At 36.2% G+C, this 25,990-nt stretch overlaps 1 protein-coding gene across 1 annotated transcript; it reads right to left on the bottom strand.

Moving 5' to 3' along the window:
- Positions 1-18,176: 18,176 nt before the first annotated feature.
- LOC144432130 (uncharacterized) lies at positions 18,177-25,222 on the bottom strand. Its single transcript, XM_078120222.1, has 9 exons — positions 24,652-25,222; positions 23,448-23,543; positions 23,240-23,332; positions 22,416-22,484; positions 20,495-20,590; positions 20,302-20,394; positions 19,168-19,281; positions 18,834-18,882; positions 18,177-18,653 (listed from the first exon to the last, which is right to left on the bottom strand). The coding sequence occupies exons 1-9, from the start codon at positions 24,746-24,748 to the stop codon at positions 18,590-18,592; spliced, it is 771 nt and encodes a 256-aa protein (XP_077976348.1). The 5' UTR covers positions 24,749-25,222; the 3' UTR covers positions 18,177-18,589.
- Positions 25,223-25,990: the final 768 nt, after the last annotated feature.

Below are 25,990 nucleotides of genomic sequence, written 5' to 3' on the forward strand. Positions count from 1 at the left end.
AGTGACTTCAAATACCTCATTATTCGTCGGATAAAATTTCATCCACTTCTTCCTTTCAGTGTTCATCTTTTTAGTGACTTCAACTACCTCATTATTCGTCGGAAGAAATTTCAACCATTGCTTCCTTTTAGTGTTCAGCTTTTTAGTGACTTCAAATACCTCATTATTCGTGGGAATAAATTTCATCCACTTCTTCCTTTTAGTGTTCAGCTTTTTAGTGACTTCAACCACCTCATTATTCGTCGGAAGAAATTTCATCCACTTCTTCCTTTCAGTGTTCATCTTTTTAGTGACTTCAACCACCTCATTATTCGTCGGAAGAAATTTCTTCCTTTTAGTGTTCAGCTTTTTAGTGACTTCAACCACCTCATTATTCGTTGGAAGAAATTTCATCCACTTCTTCCTTTTAGTGTTCATCTTTTTAGTGACTTCAACCACCTCATTATTCGTCGGATAAAATTTCATCCACTTCTTCCTTTTAGTGTTCATCTTTTTAGTGACTTCAACCACCTCATTATTCGTCGGAAGAAATTTCATCCACTCCTTCATTTTAGTGTTCATCTTTTTAGTGACTTCAACCACCTCATTATTCGTCGGAAGAAATTTCATCCACTTCTTCCTTTTAGTGTTCATCTTTTTAGTGACTTCAACCACCTCATTATTCGTCGGAAGAAATTTCATCCACTTCTTCCTTTCAGTGTTCATCTTTTTAGTGACTTCAACCACCTCATTATTCGTCGGAAGAAATTTCAACCATTTCTTCCTTTTAGTGTTCAGCTTTTTAGTGACTTCAACCACCTCATTATTCGTCGGAAGAAATTTCATCCACTTCTTCCTTTCAGTGTTCATCTTTTTAGTGACTTCAACCACCTCATTATTCGTCGGAAGAAATTTCAACCATTTCTTCCTTTTAGTGTTCAGCTTTTTAGTGACTTCAAATACCTCCTTATTCGTGGAAATAAATTTCATCCACTTCTTCCTTTTAGTGTTCATCTTTTTAGTGACTTCAACCACCTCATTATTCGTGGGAATAAATTTCATCCACTTCTTCCTTTTAGTGTTCAGACTTTTAGTGTTTTCAATTTTTCACCATTGGGAACACTTCAACTTCCGTTTTTCCTCCACTTCATCCGTTTCTTCCTTCAGCCTTTTAGTGTTGTCCCCTCACTACGGTCACTGTTACTAAAGTGACTATAAACCAAGTGGACCTTACATAATATTTAGACAAGTTTTATATTGTTTGAGAGACGATCTAGGAGAATAATCATGAAATGGAGATAAAATGTCGCGATCACGTACAAAAAATCGGTAAAATTGAAAAGCGTGAAATTTTTTTGAAAAGCTTTTCAATTAAATAACAAAAACTTCGATTTTTTCTTGTTTTAACCTAATATGATATCGACACATTTGTAGAGGTTAAAGATTGCTTTCGAGTGGTATCATTAGATCGAATTTATCGTGCACCAGTAAAATTGTATAAGCTATTTTATTTAATGTTCTCCAATTCTTCATATGTCCGCTGCGCCAACTTCAGTTGAACAGCGACGTTCCTTTAATCACTTCGTTACGCAGCGACGTTTTGCAATTACGTTGCAACCAAAGTGCAACGTCAATGCCTAATTGTACTTTGCGTCGTTACGAAAGCTTGGCTCTAATCGTTCATCGATTTTGATTATTCACCGACGTCAAAATGGAATCTCCAGATGATCCCGCAAAACGATAGAAATTCGCACTCTAGTGATATATGAATATATATCGCGGGTACTCCAGAGTCATGCCACGCAATGATAGTGTGATCGTCGCGCAAAAGATAGAGATAGGTAATAACATATGATTAAATACGTGTAATTGGAGAGGTAATTGTAATACTATTTTCTTGTAATACTGTGTAGTCAATCATTCAATTCACGGTGATAACGGAATTGCCATCTATTTACTTGTTGTGAGCACACATGCTGTAACTCCATAATTCATTCACATATATTTTTAATTCACTGTGATATTTGAATTGCCATCTACGTACTTGTTCTGAGCACACATGCAAGAACTTCATATTTTATTCACATATATATATATATATTTTCATGTGGTACTGTAAAATGTGGGATAAATATAAATATATTTCAAATTATATTTCACTGTGCAATTATAAAATAGATAAACTAATTTGACAATTTTTTTACCAAACCTTACGCGCCACACATTGAACGAAGAGATAAAGATGTTTAATAATTGTAGTTTATTATAGAATCCTGACAAAATTTATTAGATAGTTTATCTGTAATATTGATTCATATATAATTAGTACTGCTGTAAGATCAATTTTATATTGTTGTGCTTGACGTGCTGCTAAATTCTCATTTCAATGCTTGTTCTGTGCACTAACTATCAAATTAATGTTTAACTCTATCCGGTCAAATTAAAAATAAGGAAATATTTTTTAATACTGTTATGTGTATAATATTTATACACTTGCGAAATGTATCAACCTAAAATCCTCTCTTTTTGTTTTTATTATTTGATTTAATTCATCCCATATACCAAACTTCCAATCACAAAAATAAATTCGATGAATTTGAAAATTTATTTGGTTAGTTCCCCTATCCTGTTTTTGATTTGTTGATCGGTCATAATTTCTAGGCGCATGGACTTGATGGTGAAGGAAGTCGTAAACGACCAGTGGTTGTGAAAACCATCCTGAACCGTTGTAAGGTTCAGTAATTTTCCTGCACATAATCACGGAATGTAACACGCGTAGGGGAATTATCAGAAGTGCTAGGCAAGTTTGATCCTACGCCTAGGGTTGCCAACGATGAAAAGTTTCAATAAAGGACATAGATTACCGTCATCATTTATTTGTAACTTGCAGGAAAGAACAATATAAAACAATGAAATAAAAATTATATACAAGCTAAAAAGGTATAATAAAACAATCTCCACGTGTTTTTCATTTAATGTTTATTCAACACTTACCCAAACAATGTTAATAAAATTGTTATTTCTTTGGCTATTTGAGCCGGACCAAAGCGAAATTAAAAAGAATAATTAAAAGCTTGCAAATACATAAATGGAGGCAATTTTTTAAGAACGGAACAATATCGAACACAGTACTATAACCGTAGTAGTATATATTTACGCTTTAACTATCGGGCCAAACGACGTCGGAAAGAATAAAGGACAATTAGCTAAAAAGGACAAGGACCGAAAAGCTTAATCGAAGGATTGTCCTTTAAAATAAAGGACGGTTAGCAAGCCTATCTGCGTTTTGGACCCAAAATGGCGGGTGTGACGTCACACAAGCGCTTATAACGTTACCAATGGTTGTCCTCAAAACATTGTCAAAACAATGGTTGTCCATAAAATTTACGATCACTATTATTAATCAGCCACGCCATACCAATCCTAACCCTCCGAGCTTGCTTTTATCAAGAATGAGACAATGAACAGGAACAACGTCGTTCAGTAGTTTCATCGTAAATATTTACTGTTTCATGTGTTTATTAGTTTTAAAACGTCATGACACCAGATGAAGCGAAGTCATAATACCCGTTTATAGTCGCAAACGATGGGGTAGCGATCAGCGAGATCCAGTTCTGGGGTGGCTTTGGGGCATGGTCCAATTGCTGATAAATGAAACATTATTGATAAAAATTTACTCAGAATACAAACAAGAGACCAAAACTGAAATATATGGGCACGAAAGCTGACAAGCCGGAATAATGAAACGGCTACCGTACATGTTGGTATAATGTATTTTAGTACCAAGAATACTTCTAGTGGGCGTGTAAAAAATATCGCGTATGTCATTCCTAGTCCACCTGACTACGTCCTCCAAAAATTATGTCACTGCTATGTCGCTACACAATACCCCCGCATCAAAGCAATTGGGATGAATAGGAAGATTTTATCATAACAACAACAGGTTGAAGGAGACTACGAAGAAGACTACCAAAAGCACCTTACAGAAGGTTCGAGTACTATCGGATCATGACAGAATGAGACGATATGAATACACTACCACCAACAGACAAGCAGGAAACCTTGCGACCTTTGTATGTAAATATAAAAAGATCATAATTAATATTGTACTGCAGAGAAATGTGCAGACTTCCTCTACTTACATAATGGGATATCTCCAAATTAAAATGAAAAAAAAAACAAAACATAATAACATAACAATCCATATGTTCATGTCCAAAGTGGGCACGAAATAGGCCTTTAAATTGTTTTGTTATTCTATTGTTGTTATTGTTGTTAGTATTCTTCTATTCAACTACTCGATTAATTGAGTTGAATTTTTTAATCGTTAGAAATTGTTATTGTAGAAGGCTTTTATTTTTATTTGTTGCTGAATTTCCTATATGAATCCCATGAGATGTGTTATTTCATCAAAATTTTATTCTTGCGAACACGGTTTTCATTCCTCTGAGAGTGACGATCTAGGTCAAGCTGTTCCCGTTTTGAATTTGCTTAACTCATGCTTCGCGCAAATCGGGAGTTTTGTGATAGCGTAATACAGCGGTGTGCTACCTTTAAAACAGGAGGGTCACCTTTATTTAAAATAACTTTTATAGTGAATGCATGCACAAAAAAATGTTTCTTTTTGTTATTGATCTAATTGCTTGGAGATACGATGTCAGGCAGTGGAGTATTTATCACTAATTTAAAGATAACTCGCTAGACTTGCGGAAAATATTTCGACTGTCTTACCTAGTTCATAGCTTGTAGGTGAATCATTGTTTATTTTAAATTTTGGCGGGATAGACACAGACAGAGCTGTTTTTAACGACATTTAGGCTACTTACAACTATTCAAACCTATAATTACAGATACCGGTCATCGCATATACTGGAATTACTTTTTTCAAGATTCATGTATTTTGGGCCTGTGTGACTGGTTTCGCAGCTGTTTTTCTATCCCAAGAAAATCGTTCGATCAAACTGGCATTTCTGGCGTTTTAGGGAACGTATTGCCTCTTGTTGATAATAAATGAAGCACAACCGGTGTTAGCAAAACGATGTAATTTGCCGACGTTTCGAATTTCTATACAGAAAAACTTCATCAGGGCATGATATATATGGAAAGGACACAAGTGGATATATATAGAGCAGGCTTTCCATATCATGCCCTGATGAAGTTTTTCTGTATAGAAATTCGAAACGTCGGCAAATTACATCGTTTTGCTGACACCGGTTGTGCTTCATTTATTATCAACATGAGTTTACCTGGTGGCAATCATGCAGTATTGCCTCTTGTCACAGATAGGTTTTTATTCTGTGTGTTGAAAGAATCAGAAGACTCAGATTCTGGATTTATGGTTTATTATGAGGCAACTTCACAGTTAAAACACTTAAAACAGCATAAAGCTGGAAAAACACGTCCGGCCAAAGCGCGGCGACCGGAGAAGAGGCGGGAAGCTCTTTTTTCTGACGACTCGATAGTGACCGGAGTCTCACAGTAACCGGACCCGGATGAAGTACATCCAAATTGAGGGCCCTCGAAAACAAATAGGGAAATATAAAAAACAAACTAAACCACACGGATAATAAAATCCGTGACAGAATCCCTCCCTTGTTTAGGATGAAACTCCACAAGTTTCATCCTCAAAATCAAATTAAAGAAAACACAAAACAACCAATTTTTTTTAAGATTATGTACCCCCTCCCCTCTTCAAAATATCTCTCACATAGCCAGATGGTTTAAACAAGATGATACAATAAAAATAGTCATAAATGAAATGGCTCTTCAAATCCAATTTGATATGGATTCCGCTTGACAGGCTTGGCAAAGATGTCTTCGTAATTGCTTAGCAGTGACCGAAGTTGGTTTTTCTCAACTTCATTTAAATGTTCCACTTCGAATAATAACGGTTCGAGGTGATCAGGAAAACTTTCCCCCACTTCAGGATCGGAGTTAGACATATCAGCAATTTGGTAAACCTCCCCTCTTGCAGTCTTGGGTGAACTAGGCCTATTCCCACTGAGGTACCCACCTTGACATGCACCGGTTCCTGGCTCACGTTGATCACACAAATTGGGATTCAAACACCCCAGGGCTCCACCACTGAAGGTAACACACAATCCCACTTCTGAAAATCGGTCATAACAGTCCAGCCAGCTTTAACCACCGCACTCATGCCGGGACCTCCATCATTACACCAAGGCTCACTCAGCCCAACCAAAAATGTTGGTATGTTTTGTCTGAGACACCGTTCCCGAAGTCGCTGGATTGATAATCGTTCCGGTAAACGCTTCGTCCGAGCTGGAATTTGTTTCATTCTCCTGATTGTCAGAACCTTCGGAGTTGACGTCATTGATTTCCTCCAAATCCGTCGCCGTGCTCGCCATTGTCACAGATAATGTTTTTTATTGAAATCCTGGCGTGCTCGCCATTGTCACAGATAGGTTTTTATTCTGTGTGTTGAAAGAATCAGAAGACTCAGATTCCAGATTTGTGGTTTATTATGAGCCAACTTCACAGTTAAAACAGCATAAAACAGGAAAAACACGTCCGGCCACAGCGCGGCGACCGGAGAAGAGGCGGGAAGCTCTTTTTTCTGAGGAGTCGATGGTGGTCGGAGTCTCACAGTAACCGGACCCGGATGAAGTACATCCAAATTAAGGGTCCTCGAAACAAATAGGCAAATATAAAAACAAACTAAACCACACAGATAATAAAATCCATGACACCTCTAAAGCTACTGACATCATCAGACGCATCTAAAAGGGACATTTGCAGGTCGCTCGCTTGATACTGTTGCAATGTCTGGTTAATAACAATGTCTCAGACACTGGTATGCATACAAAATCTAAAAGCAAGTTCGACTTTTTGTAGCTGCACAACATGTCATTATCAACAGATAGTTAAAACTAAGCAACAACTTATATAAGTGGGCTAGATCAAAGCACTGAGAACAATAATACACAATCAAGCGGTATCAAACAAACAGACAAGTACAAAATAAAAATCTCACAACCAACATCTTGAAGACTATGTAATCCAAAAAGCAACTATATATCATAAAATGATTCAATCAAAGGTTATTTAACACGTTTGTGATATAAACAGAAGAAAATGCAAAGCAGTAAAAACAAAAATTTGACACGGCAAAGTTTTATTTTTTTATACTTTCGAAGATATAAGGACTTCTTTCACCAAAAATAAATGACGAAAAATATGGAAAAAAATTTATCCAACTGTCCAAATGTCATTCAGTACGGCAAATTTCAATCTGAACTTTTCTCACTCTAAACAGTTGTAGGCAATTTAACACAATACAATCCTTCAAACAAAATCAAAATTTCATAATGTAATGTGCGCAAGTCAATATCAAATTCGCTACGATTTCTGTAGTCGAGCGAAGATTATTTGCGTTATTGTAGCAGAAATATTTATATATATATATTGTAGATTATGCCGAATGTTGGTATTTCTCGAAATGACTTTATTTCAATACTATTATCCCAAGCAAGATTCAGCAGGCAAATTCTCTCAACAAATCTTCAGAGGGCGTAATGGGATATGTCGAAGTCGAATATTCAGTAGATGACAGGCTGGTGACATAATTATCTCTTTGGCGTTGTGCGTACAGGAAAAGTTACCGTTCAAACTCAGAGAGGAAATTTAAAGTAAATTAAAAATAATAGAATAAATTGAATTAACATACCAGTCTGGTCTTTATCACCACTTATACTGTATATATCGTAGCTATCTTGTCATTGTAGTTTTTCTTTTTTATGTGACTTTTTTCGATGGCTGTTTTTGTGAGATAAGGCCATGTACATATAACAATATGTCAGCATCAAAACTAATGATAGAAGCCAGACTTGTTACTTCAGTTTATTTTTCTTAATTTAAATTTGCTTGGAATTTCCCGCTCGAGTACCATAAAGCGACAAATATATGATTACTTCATTGGTATGCCATTCTCTGATTCACCGTGATACAGTGAACATATCATGGTATGATCGCTGAATATTTGTTGGGAGAACTATGCAAATGTCCAATCTGTATATTAGTATAATAGATCTCGAATACTGTATTATTCTTTTACGATGTAGCGTACTGTATGGGCAACCCTAAAATGCGGGAAACGGGAAAGACGGGAACTACGGGAAATGCACTAAAATGCGGGAACTGCGGGAACGACGGGAAATTGCAAAAACTAAAATGCGGGAACTACGGGAATGACGGGAACTACGGGAAATTTCACTAAAAAGCGGGAAATTTCACAAAAAGCGGGAATGACGGGAAATCGCTTTAAGGTACGGGAAATATTTATTTTGGAGTATGTTTAGGGGAAATTGTTCTAGAAAGCGAAAGCAATGGTGTATATACGCTTGGGGGTGTATGTACGTGAAAATTTATCTAAAATGCGGGAACGACGGCAAATCGCGTTAAAGTACGGGAAATACTCATTTCAGAGTATGTTTTGAAGAAATTGCACTAGAAAATGGAAAATGGAAGGGTTGTGTGGATACGGAAATTTCACTAAAAGATTCTAATAATATTCGGATTCGGATAATATGTATTTGGATAATATGTATGTTAGTACAATTACCCCGTACATGCACACTCAAGTATAAACGGCACTCCGGAAGTATGTGCAACAAGATGACGCACAACTTGAACTCTAACCTGGTATACATACAATGTTCAGGTTGTGCGTCATCTTGTTGCACATACTTTGGGAGCGCCCTATAAACTTGCCTTTGCTTTTGCTATTCAATGCATATTTACCCCACACATACTCTAAAATACACATTTCCCATACCCTAAAGCAAATTCCCGTCATTCCCGTCTTTTGTGAAATTTCCCGTAGTTCCCGCAATTTCAAATTGACAAATTCCCGTCGTTCCCGCAGTTCCCGCTTTTTAGTGCATTTCCCGTCGTTCCCGCAGTTCCCGCATTTTAGGGCCCTAAAATGCGGGAAGCGGGAATGACGGGAAAAGTATGTTACAAAAAGCGGGAATGACGGAAAATCGCTCGAAGATAAAGGAAATATGTATTATAGTACGATTACTACGTACATGCACACTTAAGAATAAACGGCACTTCGGAAGTATTTGCAACAAAATGGCGCACAACCTGAGCTTTAACCTGGTACACATACTTGGTTCAGGTTGTGCGCCATCTTGATGAACATACTTGGGAGCACTGTATAAACTTGCCGTTGCTTTCGTCCTTGAGTGAAAATTTAGCCCACACATACTCTAAAATACATATTAGGGCCTATACATTCAGGGCCCTAAAATGCGGGAAACGGGGAAATTTACTAATAAGCGGGAGAATGTTACGAAATGCGGGAAAGAGGGAAAATTGCTCTCAGATAGGGAAAATATGCATTTTAGAGTGTCGGTAGGGGAAATTTCACTTAATAGCGGGGAATTTCACACAAAGTGGGAATGACGGGAAATTGCTCTAAGATGGGGGAAATGGGCATTTTATTGTGTATGTACGGTAAATTGTACTAGAAGGCGAGATCAACGGGAAATATACACTTGAATGTGTAGGTACAAGAAATTGTATTAAAAAGCGGAAATTACGGAAAATATTACTCATGAGTAGGAACTATGTGATATTTTGGGAAATTTTACTGAAAATCAAGTGGGTATAAGGGAAATTCTCTAAATAAGCGGCGATGACGGGAACAACGGTAATTGATGGCGATGACGGCAATGAAAAGCGAACGTATTGACAAATGACGGGGAGAGTCGGAAGAGTAAGAGCATCGCGTAAAAAATAAATAATATGTATTTAGCTGTTTTTTAGCTGGCGATCTAAACCGTCTTCCATTGTTTTACGTAATTTATTACGAGTGTTACTTGTATATTTTTGTTATTCAGTGAATTGATATTTCCTGTTAACTTAGCATCATTACAGTGCTGTTTTATTTGTGTGAAGGGTGTTGCCCAATATTGTCTTATGCAAGTATAGGTTTAATGCTCCCTATAATCTGAATCTTGCTTCTGATTCTCTTTAAAGGTATTTTAGTGGAATTAACCGAATACCCACAGAGATCAAATAGGAACGCAATGGATTGTAATGCAAAATTTTCATATAGTGTAAAGTTGTACGATCGAATTGAATTGTTCCGAACAACAGATAGTGAAATACACTTAAATCAATGATGCAACTATATGTGATGAAACTAAATTCCATGGGCCCTTCCCAAAACTTTCAACATTTTTTGAAATGCAATTTGGCGACATTTGCAGTGAGACATAAATTCTTACGACTTTGTCAACGTCAATGTGCTATATTCTTGAACGATTTACTGAAAACCGGACGTTCCCCGGCTTGCTATCAATAATCCCTTTTTCAAACGAATCAACCGATGAACCAACTTTTAACATCACACATGCATGGTCTTTGTTTCTATTTGGGCGGTGTAATACCTTATGAGGGTTGTAGACGGTATAGTTTAGCTCCTGTACCTCCTATTGTAATTAGGCGACCAGTAGAGATATATTGGATTATCCCCTTGGTTTTAATTTGTTGTGGTATTCTATGATTTGTCTTGTGTGTATACAAAATTTTATTCTAGGTTAAGGTTCTGCTGTGAAATGAACGTGAAGGCCAACAGAGAGAGAGAGATTTTATTTCGCGCACCAGAAAAAACATTTATTACAATAAATAATGGCTAAAGAAAAAATACACTTTTTTCGGTATAGACTGGAAGGAGTGATACGATCATGCAGTCATCGGAGTCAGCTCCCTCCAAGTTTACGCTGATAAGTTCACAGTAAAATATGACTATTAGAAGTGGTTAAAGTTCACGAAACATGCAAATGGTTAGTGTGGTTTGAGAGTTTTTGCATGGTTTGCGAGAAATTTACCCTGTATCCCAACCAGAATTCAACTCATGTCTTTCAACTAGCGTTTTAAAGATAAATAACTAATGATCAATATCTACTCAAAATAATAATTTCTTCTCATCAAAAGTGTAGGTAGGTAGGGTAGTGTTGTTTCCTAATATGTAACCCTTGAATATTCTATTACTCGCAGATTTATTTTCCGTTTTTCAGGTCGTTTCGTGATGATCAATTCATTGGCTAGCTTATTGAATATAAATGGTGTCTACATCAACAAAATTCGCTGATGTCTCATCCACGATAAATTTGAATTGACATCAATTGCGTCATAATAACTTAATGAAGAAATGATCCTGTTAAGTAACAATCCTAATTCCGTTATCCTTGCAGAAGTCAATATCTAAAAATTAAAAAAACCTTACCTCGGTAACCAATATATTCCTTTACTCTATCGCCCTACCCTAAATTAAATATAACAAGAGAGCTGTGCTCAAATATATGGACACGTCACAAGGTGTCGCTATTTTTTATTCTGACACATAAAAAACGAATCTCTTGAAGTCCACAGAAATTTTTGAAATAAGTAAAAGTGATAGCCTTCTGGCGATAAAATTAATCTTTAACCACTGAAAATTTCAAAACAATTAGTCAAGTATTCGAAGAGAAAAGCGATTTTATCATGACCAAGCAAAAGAAAAATAATAATATAATATTGAAACGATCGTTATGTCCACAAAAGTGTACAATAATCAGCTTGGCGATATATTTCTCATAAAAATTCATCTTTGCTGTTCACTCCTATTTATAGAATCGATCAATTCGGCCGTGGAAAACAATATAAATTTATTAATATGGTGTGGCCAGTGATTTTTCATTTATTCATATATATTTTTTAACTACCAGTATGTAATTTATCATGTTCTTCTTACTTTATAACTTCTGTATGGTTGTGTGTGTGAGCGTGTGTGAAATATTTTAGGTGAGTGAACACGTACCACTTCTTCTTGGCAAAACCCTCCATCTTATATTCTGTGCGTTTTCAACCTTATCTAAGATTTTGTTTGCTCTCCTGATATCATAATCGGTTTTTATTTATTTATGGACTCGAAATAAACTTATACTTATTAATCGTGATAGATGAAACGCGCGCTACATAGCTTGGACAATTTCGAAAGCGCAGCCTGCCATGTCTTAGCAGGCTACATATGAATTAACTTTATAAGATGCTTTTCTTGCTGTTGTGGAAATAAAAACGACTTCCGCAGGAATCTTATGCTGTACATAGATTTCTTGTTCTTCCCGAATCTCGCATTTCATTGTAATGTCCTGTATAAAAACACCTAAATATAAACTTCCTGTTTTACAGCGATTTTCTCAATCTTCCCGCCTTTTCCGTTCTTCCCACCATTTTCAATACTTACGTATTTTGTTGCAATTTTCTATATAAAACACCTAAATACTTATTTTCCGCATTCCCCAGATATTCTTAGTCTTCCCGCCTTTTCCGCCATTTTCAATACTTACGTATTTTGTTTCAATTTTCTATATAAAACACCTAAATACTTATTTTCCGCATTCCCGCGATATTCTTATTCTCCCCGCATTTTTCCGCTCTTCCCGCTATTTTCAATACTTACGTATTTTTCGCTCTTTTCTATATAAAACACCTGAATACTTATTTTCCGCATTCCCGCCATATTCTCACTCTTCCCGTATTTTCCGCAATTTTCCGCTCTTCCCACCATTTTCAAGACTTACGTATTTTGTTGCAATTTTCTATATAAAACACCTAAATACCTATTTTCCGCATTCCCGAGATATTCTTACTCTTCCCGCCTTTTCCGCAATTTTCCGCTCTTCCCGCCATTTTCAATACTTACATATTTTGTTGTAATTTTCTATATAAAACAGCTAAATACATATTATTTATTTTTTACGCGATGCTCTTACTCTTCCGACTCTCCCCGTCATTTGTCAATACGTTCGCTTTTCATTGCCGTCATCGCCATCAATTACCGTTGTTCCCGTCATCGCCGCTTATTTAGAGAATTTCCCTTATACCCACTTGATTTTCAGTAAAATTTCCCAAAATATCACATAGTTCCTACTCATGAGTAATATTTTCCGTAATTTCCGCTTTTCAATACAATTTCTTGTACCTACACATTCAAGTGTATGTTTCCCGTTGCTCTCGCCTTCTAGTACAATTTCCCGTACATACACAATAAAATGCCCATTTCCCCAATCTTAGAGCTATTTCCCGTCATTCCCACTTTGTGGGAAATTCCCCGCTATTTAGTGAAATTTCCCCTACATACACTCTAAAATGCATATTTTCCCTATCTGAGAGCAATTTCCCCACTTTCCCGCATTTCGTAACATTCTCCCGCTTATTAGTAAATTTTCCCGTCATTAGGGCCCTAAAATGCGGGAAACGGGAACGACGGGAAATGCACTAAAAAACGGGAACTGCGGGAACGACGGGAATTTGTCAATTTGAAATTGCGGGAACTACGGGAAATTTCACAAAAGACGGGAATGACGGGAATTTGCTTTAGGGTATGGGAAATATGTATTTTAGAGTATGTGTGGGGTAATTTTGCATTGAATAGCAAAAGCAACGGCAAGTTTATACGCGCTCCCGAAGTATGTGCAACAAGATGACGCACAACCTGAACATAGTATGTATACCAGGTTAGAGTTCAGGTTGTGCATCATCTTGTTGCACATACTTCCGGAGTGCCGTTTATACTTGAGTGTGCATGTACGGGGTAATTGTACTAACATACATATTATCCGAATACATATTATCCGAATCCGAATATTATTAGAATCTTTTAGTGAAATTTCCGTATCCAAACAACTCAAGCGTATATTTCCCGTTGCTTCCATTTTCTAGTGCAATTTCTTCTAAACATACTCTGAAATGAGTATTTCCCGTACTTTAACGCGATTTGCTGTCGTTCCCGCATTTTAGATAAATTTTCACGTACCTACACCCCCAAGCGTATATTAACCATTGCTTTCGTTTTCTAGAACAATTTCCCCTAAACATACCCCAAAATGAATATTTCCCGTACCTTAAAGCGATTTCCCGTCATTCCCGCTTTTTGTGAAATTTCCCGCTTTTTAGTGAAATTTCCCGTAGTTCCCGTCATTCCCGTAGTTCCCGCATTTTAGTTTTTGCAATTTCCCGTCGTTCCCTCAGTTCCCGCATTTTAGTGCATTTCCCGTAGTTCCCGTCGTTCCCGTTTCCCGCATTTTAGGGTTGCCCGTACCAGGTTAGAGTTCAGGTTGTGCATCATCTTGTTGCACATACTTCCGGAGTGCCGTTTATACTTGAGTGTGCATGTACGGGGTAATTGTACTAACATACATATTATCCGAATACATATTATCCGAATCCGAATATTATTAGAATCTTTTAGTGAAATTTCCGTATCCAAACAACTCAAGCGTATATTTCCCGTTGCTTCCATTTTCTAGTGCAATTTCTTCTAAACATACTCTGAAATGAGTATTTCCCGTACTTTAACGCGATTTGCTGTCGTTCCCGCATTTTAGATAAATTTTCACGTACCTACACCCCCAAGCGTATATTAACCATTGCTTTCGTTTTCTAGAACAATTTCCCCTAAACATACCCCAAAATGAATATTTCCCGTACCTTAAAGCGATTTCCCGTCATTCCCGCTTTTTGTGAAATTTCCCGCTTTTTAGTGAAATTTCCCGTAGTTCCCGTCATTCCCGTAGTTCCCGCATTTTAGTTTTTGCAATTTCCCGTCGTTCCCTCAGTTCCCGCATTTTAGTGCATTTCCCGTAGTTCCCGTCGTTCCCGTTTCCCGCATTTTAGGGTTGCCCGTACTGTATGGTGGTACTTTTATGGGGTTACTTAAGAATCTGTTGTCTCTTCGAAGCCATCCAAAAATCAGGGGCTGTCACATCATGTGAGATATTGTGAAATGTAGGAGCTTTTTTTTATAATTTAATTAATCTAATAATACACATATATACTTTCTTGTAATTTTTCTTATTTCATGTATACTAGTTTGTAAAGTCATCGATAGTTTTGCAATAAATGTGATAAATTATCTTCTTTTTGACAATATTTTGATAAATTTGTATCATTAACAAATATTTTTGATTAGACGCTTTTTTCCATTATTTGAATGAATGGTTATCTCAAATAGAAGTCTGGCATACATTCTATAAAATAATTACGACAGTTGAAATCCCTGAAACCTTCGCCGTAAATATCATAACAATTTATATATACATGCAGCATATATTGGGCAGCGTTTGAGACACGCGATTGAAATGCATTGCACTTTATGAAATAGAATTGAATGTTTACAAAGTTTATTGGTACAAAGATGCTTCCAGTCACTTTTTTCAGCAGCATTTATCATTGGCCTTATCCATGGTTTCTTTGACATTCCCGGCCTACTTAATAATTTAGTTGATGACTCTAACGACAACGGTCACGCAGAACAAAATGACTGAGAGGGATATGGACCTTGCACTATTCGACACAAATTGGTTTGCTTGGGCCATGTTCAATTATACTTGCGTCACCAGATGTTACTTATGTTTAAGATTAATATTATAAGCAGTAAAACTGCAAGCAGTTTTCACTTCACGAGTTACTCAGGCGTAATATTTCTTACAAGATTCCCTTCACCGGCCATTTGCTTTAAAATTTATATTTGACCTATTAATATTTGAAAGTATTTATCGCAAAAAAAAGCAAAAAATTGCTCAAAAAGATTCAGAACGATTTTTGTTTGGTTGAATGTGTAAGCTTCAGCCTAACATTTGTTCTATTTTACACACGCATCTTGCTCATTTATGAATGTTAAATTGATTAACATGTTGTCGACACAATTAAATATTCTGTTGTAAATATTGTTGAGTAACTGTTGTTCAGCTTGCACAAATTTTTCTGCCCTGCGCATGTATAGCATGAACATTCTTTGTAAAATCTCCTTTTTTAAGTATATTTCAAAAAGAATATAACCGAACTAACCGAAAAAAAAAGTTGTAGAGAAAAATTTACGCTTGATTTTGGCCCACGTATTAAATTGTTAAATGTATTAGTATCAATGAGTTCTGCAGATGAATATATTTGTATCCCACTTGTACCACGTTTCCCACTAGACCAGTCATCCATTGCTTTTCGCCATTCTCTGTCAAAAATTAATTAATTAAATTAACTGTCAAATACTCCAAATAAAATAAAACAGCGTGGTAACATGAAGCTATCTCGAACGAATTATCATCAAAAAATTGAATATTCAGAAAAATAAGTAACACTGAAATTTTATAAATATAAAAGAGCAGAAAAAGCACAAAATAAGCAGGTAAAATAATACAATCATAACTTAAAATTTAAAATATGTTGGATGGTTTACTGATATTTCAAAATAATTAAAGTTTATCAAATTTTTGACGCATGTGAACCGTATTATGTTGAATATCTGTTATTTGGTCTAAAGATTAATACGCAGTAGAACCCACCTGAACATGATGTCGTATTGGCGTTGAACTTCAGTGCAGTAGCTCAAATCTGAAAAGCAAACGTTAAATTAGGTATGAATAATATATATACGCAAATATATAACAAATAGACTCGGTGGTGTGGCACATCGTGCTGAGCGTTAGGAATACGCTCGCCATCAAACCTCTAATTACCTTGCGTGGGTTCGCGGGTTCGAATCCACTGCGGGGTTAAATATGTGCGAGTGGATTGCTGGACTCCTCGCCGCTGGTCGGTTACGACTTACTCCGTCATCGAGTCCATGCATCTGAAAACAAATACCTGGCTGACTAATCGCGTACGCGACACGGGCTGGTAACCGGACAGGACGCCGTGGTTCGCCATATGATTATTGGCCGTCTTATCGGCATTTCTTTCTTCCGCAATAAATATGTTAATCCGATCCTATCCTAAAAACGATCTCACTTGCAAATAATTCATCTAACATCTTAGTCTTGAACCTACCAACATCTATAAAGAGGATCAAGATGATAGGTCATAGATAGATGATAAAGAAAAAAGCGAACATTCGAGGACTGAGTCGCCTGGCACACTCGTATTGTTTTCTCAAATACTGAGACACCACGGATTATTCGGCTTTGAAATTTTCTATGGTGACCTCTTTTCCTGGTGCCCCAAACACGTGCCTAATTTGCCCAATGGTCAATCTAGGCCTATTTGTTGGCATTATATACCGTATTTCCCGGCGAATAAGTCGCTTTTCTAGACCCAAATTTTTGGCCTGATTTTTGGGAGGTCGCCTTATTAAGCGAGTATGATATTTTTCATTTTTTTGGTGTCGTTTTATTATGTATTAGGTAATGTTCTTTGATGTTTGACGCAATCGCGAGTTGAACACAAGTAGATTAAAATTTGAAGACAGTTTGAATTACCGTAGTTATTATGGATTGAATATTACCCTACAGGAAAACGTCATTATATATAGGATATTTTAACCAATGCGCAAACGCGGCGACCGCTCAAAAGACATTGTATGGTAATTAGAGATTCCGATGTTGATGCGATTTCACTACCCCGAATTATTGGCAGGTTATATGCAAAAACCCATTTTTTCAGGCTTGAAAACGGGCTTCGTCAAATTGACCGGGTAGACTTATTCGCCGGAAAATACGGTAAATAATTATCGTGTATATGCCAAGTAATGAGAAGACAAAAAAGTATATATATATATATGAATGTTATATACGTTCTTTTAGAATATTATAAAACTTGTGAAAATTGGCTCTTTAACAACTGAAAATTTAATTTTGAAGTAATTGATTTGATTGATCTATTTTTGTCATATCAATATGATGAAAGAAGTCATATCTTTGAGCTTGTAAAAGAATGAAAATTTTCGACTACCGTGACGTTTTTTACTGCTTCCCATTTCTAAATTTCTCACTACCGTGCTGTATTTCTACTGCTTCCCATTTCTCTACATATATCACAAACGTGTTAAGTATCCTTTAATAAAATCAATTTGTGACCGGTGCTTATTGGATTACATCGTCTTGGGACTGGGTCCTGCAAAAGTCCCTTCTATAGTGCCAACCTGACGATGTCATTAGCTTTAGATGCAAAAGGTTCCTTAATTAAAACTCAATAAATGAATATTTTTCTCTGGACGGAATTAAAGCATTCGCAGAATCTGTACATGACATGTGTGATGCAAGAAATGTTACGCTGTAACCTTATACGAGGCGAAGACCTTACTATATGGGAGATTTTAGAGCACAAACAAAATGTGGCTCATAAAATATTCAGAAACATTTTATTCGGTCTAAAGTGTAAGTTCAATCTTGATATTTCTCATAATTTCACACTCGCATTTGGTTAATTTTTAAACGTTAAATAGATTCATGGATACATAAATGACATCTTTAAAATGTTTCGTAAATCCCCTTTTTCTAACCATGTTTAAAAAAAATCTGGAAGCATTTTATTGATCCCTACTGACCGGAATTTTTTTTCAAGTCTTTCCTTCCATAATAGATTTTCGCCCAACTATTAAACTGATTGTCTTGTCAGAAATAATGCTATTATATAGTGAGTGATACAAGAAAATATATTCGTACGTTGGCCACTCAGGGAAGTTGAGTTGTTTTTTGTTTTTCATCTTTCCAGTAAAATTGTACAAATATTTAGTGATATTTTTGAATCATATTCATTAGCTCCTATTTTTGTGCCTTGAAATTCTAAAAATCTTTTAAAATTACGAAAACAATTAACATATTTATTATGGACAAGGATCGTATTCATCCATTAATGTAGACCAGTCATCCATTGCTTGCTGCCATTCTCTGTCAAAAATGAATTAAATAAATAAATTTCCTCATACTGATAAAAAATAAACTTCATTAAATTCTCGTTTAATTTTTTGATATTTAAAAAAATTGAGATTATGAAATTCATGAAACATATGAATCGTATCATCATGAATATCTGTATTTTCTCTGAAGATTGTACGCAGTAGAACCCACCTGAACATAGTGACGTATTGGCGTTGAGCTTCAGTGCAAGATTCTAAATCTGTAAAATGAGGTATGAATAAACCATAAATTTACTGCATACAAGCAAAACAAAACCTTTAATACCAAATCTATTTTGGTGGCAGTAACATACTAGTAACAAATCATGTAAGCACGTGTCAAGTGCCCTCAAACGACCACGCGGGTGAAATGTCAACGCTTTGGTTGTATGTTGGAGCAGTTTATCAGCTGCCCAAGTCGGAAATCAAAGCTAGTTTTTCGGGCTCCGATCGGCCTAAAGAGATCTTTTTCGTAAATGATTTATTTAGTATACCAGTAGATTCACCTGGTGGAGGAGATGTTGGTTCTTTTGTTGTTACGGTAGTACTTGTAGTTGGGGCTGATGTTGCAGTAGTTGTACTTGAATGTGGATCTGCTACAGTTACTGTAATTTGCTTATCTAGAATAGGAATGTGAAATTAATGGTAATCTGACTGACAGCGAAATCAAAGTCTGAAGTAGGGGAAGGTGGGGCACGTTGGGACATGGTGCACAGTGGAAAATCAGCTCTCACACTAATACTATATTCGGAATCCGGTTCGCGGTTCGATGTTTCAATCCGTCCATCGGTGAGTTACAACGTCCCCGCAAACGGATAACGGACGGGTAGAGCGACGCAATCTATGAGGTGAAATTGGTTTTGGGGGGTTGAAACTAAAATTTCACCGTTCCAGTTTTTTCTTTTTTCTAACTTAGCCTTTTCAACGTGACAAACCACCGTCTGATATCTTTCAGCTATAGTCCACTGTGAAATATTTATAACGTTGGCGAGTGGATGTGCCTTCCGAATTTCGCCGTGAGATGATCTGAAGATATTTGTTGATTATGGGGAACAATGGACCGGGGTTCAGTGGGACATGCCCTACATTGCACAATTCGACAGTGTTTGATACAACAAGTGCTTAGAGACCTATAGATGCGTTATATTTTTATGTAACATTATGGTATCTTTCGACCCATGGTCCAATATGAAATATATTCGAGAATCAAAAATATTTCCAGATTTAGATTCGGATTAGAAAATAATTTAATTTGTAAGCGAATTTTTTGGTGGAATATCTGAAATATTTCGGTTGAACATTGATTTTAAAAATCTTAAATCTTCAAATTTGAGGTCTCCCTGTTCTTTAGACGATTATGCTGATTGATTGCTTATTTTTAAGGGCATATTTCCTTGAATTTTAACAGAATGACCCATTGTGCCCCAGGGTCTGTCCGAATGTGCCCCACAAGTGGGGTACAGTGGGACACTTGACAAACGTTTTTCAAAGCATTTTGGTGGTAAGATGTGTGTCGCAAAGGAATTTCTTAGTCGCTGAATAAAATATACATTTACCCCTCTCTGCAATAATCCCGCAAAGTCATATGAATTTGCAAAATAAAGGGCTCAAAATATGAAAAAGAAAAAAAGTTGACCTACCTTGACATGCGGTGATATCCCTTTCCCAAGTGCACGTGGTTGATTCAACGTCGAATTTTGTCCCGAGTGCGCATGGACGTTTCATGTAGTTATCTGAATATCAATCGTTTCAGTAGAATGAAACATTTACGACAAATCCCATTAACATTTTTAGTCAACGTGCGTTTCAGATACGTTGTTTAGAAAGACTCACCATGAACACATTCATAATAGTACTGCACACATGATGTGTCATCAAAAAGAAATCTTTTTCCATTTGGGGATCCTCCTGCACCACATGGATTTGCAGCTGTAAAAATATGGCAAATAATTCAACTGTGAAACTGCATTCAAAAACTTTGAACTAAAATTGGTCTGCTATGATCATGATATAAAGTTAATCTGTTGACTTAATGTATTTTGTACATTGCATGTCTTTCCCCGATGGGAAACATGAAATCAATTAGATAGGTGGAGGAAATTATTTCAAATTGCGCTAAAGTGCAATGCTTTCGTAGAAATTGGAAATTTTCCACGTTTTTCGATCATTTGTTAAAGTCAGCCATTGATAATGGTCACCCGGCCCTAACAAAGTATGACAAAACTAATGTCATGTATCTCTGTTATGCTAAGAACGTCACCTCGATAAATCCTTATCCGGGTACACAAAAAAGCTGCTTTTACCTTCCTCGATAATTCCCTTTTCGGGTGCACAAAAATCTGCTTTTACCTGAACTACTTGCTTCGAGATCAAGTCTCAAAATAAAATTTGCGCCAAATGAGAGCCATGAATTATGCGAGGGAGTTTAATGCCAAAATGAAAAATAGAAATTTAGGAACAATTTTGTTTGATTACTGTGCAGATTTGAACTTTTTGAATTGATATCGTACCGCAAAAAAAGGAATGCAATGCAATATGACCCGATTGAAACATTCGAAGTACATTTTAATAAAAAAAAAATACAATCAGATTAATTTGATAAATAATTTGGTGGTTATATCAAAATGAGATACGATGGCCAAAACACTTTTGTTTGGCCCATTTTCGTTTCAAAAATTATGTGGGCCATTAACTTTTTCCTATAAAGGAAAAACTACAAGAAAGCATATTATTATTTCTGTAAAAACAGACAATTTCACTTTAATATTTAAAATGAAAATTGCCACCCTGTTGTAAAAAACAGCAGCATCAATTATTGATACTATCATCTAATTCAACTAAATTTATTGACAACTCTAGCAATTTTCAATAAGTTTGTGGCCAATCTGGAAATGTTTCTGCGGGCCATGGCGCACTGGTTGGGAACCGGTGCTTTAGTCAAATGTAACCACTCATTTAACATGAGTCGGCACAGTTTTTTTTACTAAAAACGTATTTGATTACACGATTGTGGACAATTGTGAATATGTACGCATATAGCCTACGTTTTCAAGCATACTTCACGATGAAAAAGTAATTATATTCCAAATGGGAAGTGAACCATTTAAAAATTGCGTGATTATGTCAATCTTTGGCTAGTAATGACTTTGTTTAATACTGTCTCAGATATTCATCACTTTTGCAGAACAAATAATTCCAAAGCTTCGCTAAAGATAAACACCATTCATGTTATTTGGGTATTTAGGTTTGCTTTGGAACTTGGGATAGGATAGGATTTACATATCTATCCCGGGGGAGAGGAAAGCCGATAAATACGGTTTAATCATATGGCGAACCACGGCCTCTCGTCCGGTTACCAGTCCGGGTTGGGTATGGGATTAGTTAGCCAGTTAATTGTTTTTTCGGAAGCATGGACTTGATAGTGGAGCAAGCCGTAAACGACCAGCGGTTACGTGGACTTGATAGTGGAGCAAGCCGTAAACGACCAGCGGTTACGTGAACCACCCTACGGCGGCGAGGTGTCCAGCCATTCTCTCGCACATGATCATCCCCGCATGGGATTCGAACCTGCGATCCCAAGAAGGGTAATCAGAGATGCGGTGGCAGGCGTATTCCTAACGCTTAGCACGATGCGCCACACGTGGCATAAAAGGTTTTGGGTTAGGATTCGGGTATAATTTTAGGTTCGGATCGGATCGCGCTTAAAATAAGCTTGCTCACAACTCTAATAAAGATTGAATTTCAAATAATTTACTTGTTGGGATAGATGTTGAATCTGATGTTGCGGTAGTTGTACTTGAAGAAGATACTGTAGGTTCCTCATCTAAAATAAAAGTATAAAATACTAAAAAGAAGAGAATTTTATTGTCAGATCATTCACACAGGCTGCCAGACGTGTCTCGAACCAGTTGAGTTGCTTATTGGGAAAACAGTATGATTCAGTTGCAGCCGCATTCATTGCGATCTCCAAGTCATCAATCCTTGTGTCCAAATCGATTCTCAAATAAAATGTAGTTAATTTTAGTCAAATCAGTGAAAGTCAGTTTGTTTTCTTTTTAAATCAAAATCTATTTTAGTCATCATCCATACTTTGTGACTTGAATCAAGAAAAATTCGAGAAACGTTCAAGTTATTAGGTCAGAAGTTATCAGGACGTGTTAGAGCAGTGGTTGGCAAAGTTTTTCAAGTGCGGCCCAAATAGTATGGAGAATTTTTTAAAATTAAACAATCTCGATGAAAATTTAACCACGTAATAAACTTGTTAAGGGACATTTAATTTGTAAATAAAACTAGTGCGAACGTAACGGTACACGAGGCGGTACAAAGATTGAACAACCGAACGTACCGGTATACGTCGGTAGCATATGCAATTTTAATGACGCAATACAATAAACGGATACGCAAGAATGAACAGTCCAGAATAGTTGCAATGCCGGTAACGCAGTTGGATGAACGTAATATATGATCGTTTGATATATAAAAAAAATAACATTTTGGAACAAATTTATATGTAATGTTTGATTTATAGAACTTTTGAATTTAAGTCAGCCATTTTACCGTGGATTCAATAGTTAAAACCTTGACACGCGGCGATATTTCTTTCCCAATTGCACGTGGTTGATTTCACGTCGAATTTTGTCCCGGCTGCGCATTGACGTTGAATGTAGATAACTGAATAATAATTGTTTCATATTGAAATAAAACACTTTCACTCACGTATGCAGCAGAATTGTGCCTCAACATAGGTTTCATCTATTTTGTTTCTAGAAACTCACAGCCTACTTACCATGAACACATTCAAAGTAGTATTGCACACATGACGTGACATCAAAAAGGAACCGTCTTCCATTCGGGAATCCTCCTGCACCGCATGGATTTGAAGCTGTAAAAAATGTTTATTAATTGAACTGTAAAGAAGTTAAACTATAGCAGTGATGAAATAAAATTGTTTTGCTGTCCTAATAAATGAACATCATAGGTTTCTTATCGATTGAAAACGCGAAACCTTATAGATAGATGAAGAAAAATTAATTCTGATTAATCCTGAGTGCAACAATTGAAAACATTGTAATTTGTTCGTGGTTCTCTATCCTTTGATAAAGTTATTAATTGATAATGCATGGACACGTACAATTAACAAATTGTGGCAAAACCATTGTGAAGTATCCGTTATGCTAAGGGCACCGCCTCTATAATCACTTATACGGGGTACACGAAAAACAACTGTATTTACCTGAACCGCTTACTCAGAGATCAAGTTTCAAAATGAAATATCGGTGCACCAATTGAGGCCATAGATAATTCGAGTAAGTTCAATTAAAAATAAAATGTTACTCAGGAAATATTTAGAAATAATCTTTGCTCGATTTGTTACGCGTTGTTTATGTTACAAAGAATGAATGACATTTGTGGACATGTACGCATGTGCGTAAGACCCCTCACGCATACTTTACGATTCAAACGTAATACGATAACAAATGTGACGTGAACCATTTAAAAATTGCGTAACTATGCCAATCCTCGGTTAGTAATGACTTAAGTTTAATGTTCTATCTTGAAGATAAAAGAACATACAACTAACATTGAATATTTGAAATTTCTGATTTTGTAAGAGAAATATAGTTTGACGATATTTATGAAAGTTCTTTTAATTACATAATCTGAATTTTAAATACTTCTTTTCTACGCCTCTTTCTTATACCTCTGTTTAACACATGCAACCAAATTTCAAACGGGATTTCTTCTGAAAGTTTGATAAGTTTTTAAAATGGTAATAATTTTAGGTATGCCGCAGAACACATAACTCCAAGTCTTCGGAAAATATCAACACCTAACATTTAATTTGGGTATTTAAGTCTATTTTGGAACTTGCCATGAAAAATATTGGACTAGGATTCGGTTTTATATAAATTTGAGTGTTGGATCGGATCGCGCCCAAAATGGGCAGCTCGCTTACAACCCCGAGACAGTTCATATTCCATTCAATTTACCTGTTGGAGTGGAGGTTGTAAATGATTCTTCGGTTGTTAAAGTCGCGTCTGCCATAGGCGCCCCTGTTGACCTGCACCATGCTGATTCTTTGGTCATAGCCCAGGAAATTAAAAATGTCCGAAATGATGTGGATGATTTTATAAAAAATAAAGAAAGTTTAAATGATATTTTAAGCTCCCTTCAACAACAAGTTAAAAACTTATCAGAAGAAGTTCTTCAGTTGCGTTCTTTGCACGATGCAAATAAGATTCAATCTCCAAGCTTTTCACCCACTGTGCAGAATGAGGGAATGTTGTCCAAGAAAAATGCACCATCTTATGCCGAAATAGTGATGGCTGATTTTCACAGCGATTCACCAAATTCTGAGGATCCCACACCCTCAAAAACCCCAACCAGGAAATTAGCTGAGGAGCTTGACAAATTTAGGGACCACCAACCCCCACAGCATGGAGCATTTCAGCCTTCAACCCAGAAGGAAATGATGAATAATCAATGGAAAACAGCTTCTTTCCGCAAAAAGAAGAAACCGGCACCTGTGGGAAAATTAATAAATACAAGATTCACTCCTGTTTTGAGACCAGTCAACATCTTTCTCTCTCGCTTCAAAGCAGACACAAACCAGGAAGATTTGCTCAAATTTGTTAAAGAACAGTTTCCTAATGAAGCTGAAACAGCAAAATGCGAATCATTGAATCACTGCATCCATTCATTTCTGTAATTGATTCTATAAAAGATGATCGACTGATGGGAATTTCTTTTTAAAATAAGGAAATCTCTATTTTATTTCTAAATGTTTATATGCCATGTTGCAGCAGTGAAAACGAAGACTTGTTTGTCTCCTTACTTTGTAAAATGCAATCTATCATTGAAAACTCTTCTATATCTAATATTGTTATCATTGGTGATTTTAATGCCAGCAACTCAAATACTTTTGTTCATTTATTGAAAGATTTTGTTCAGAAAATGGTCTCATTTTATCTGATATGGAACTTCTACAGCCTGGTTCCTTTACCTACATTAGTGATGCACATGCAACAACTAGTTGGTTAGATCATTGTATTACAAGTGTGAATATGCATAATTCTATTGAATCTATAGATGTTATTCAAGACATTATAATTTCAGATCACAGACCTTTATCTGTGTCCATCAATGTTTCACATATCCCTATCATGTATGATACAAAAAGTGACCATGCAGTCAAGCAATTTGTTTCCTGGAGCTCAGCTTCATCATCGCAGCTGAACCAATATTCTGACTCAACTTTTGAAAACCTAAGTTCTATAAAAATTCCTTTTGGGGCTATTCGATGTCATAATATCAATTGCCAATCTCACC

Source organism: Styela clava, chromosome 14 (assembly GCF_964204865.1).
Source record: "Styela clava chromosome 14, kaStyClav1.hap1.2, whole genome shotgun sequence".
Classification (NCBI taxonomy): Eukaryota; Metazoa; Chordata; class Ascidiacea; order Stolidobranchia; family Styelidae; genus Styela; species Styela clava.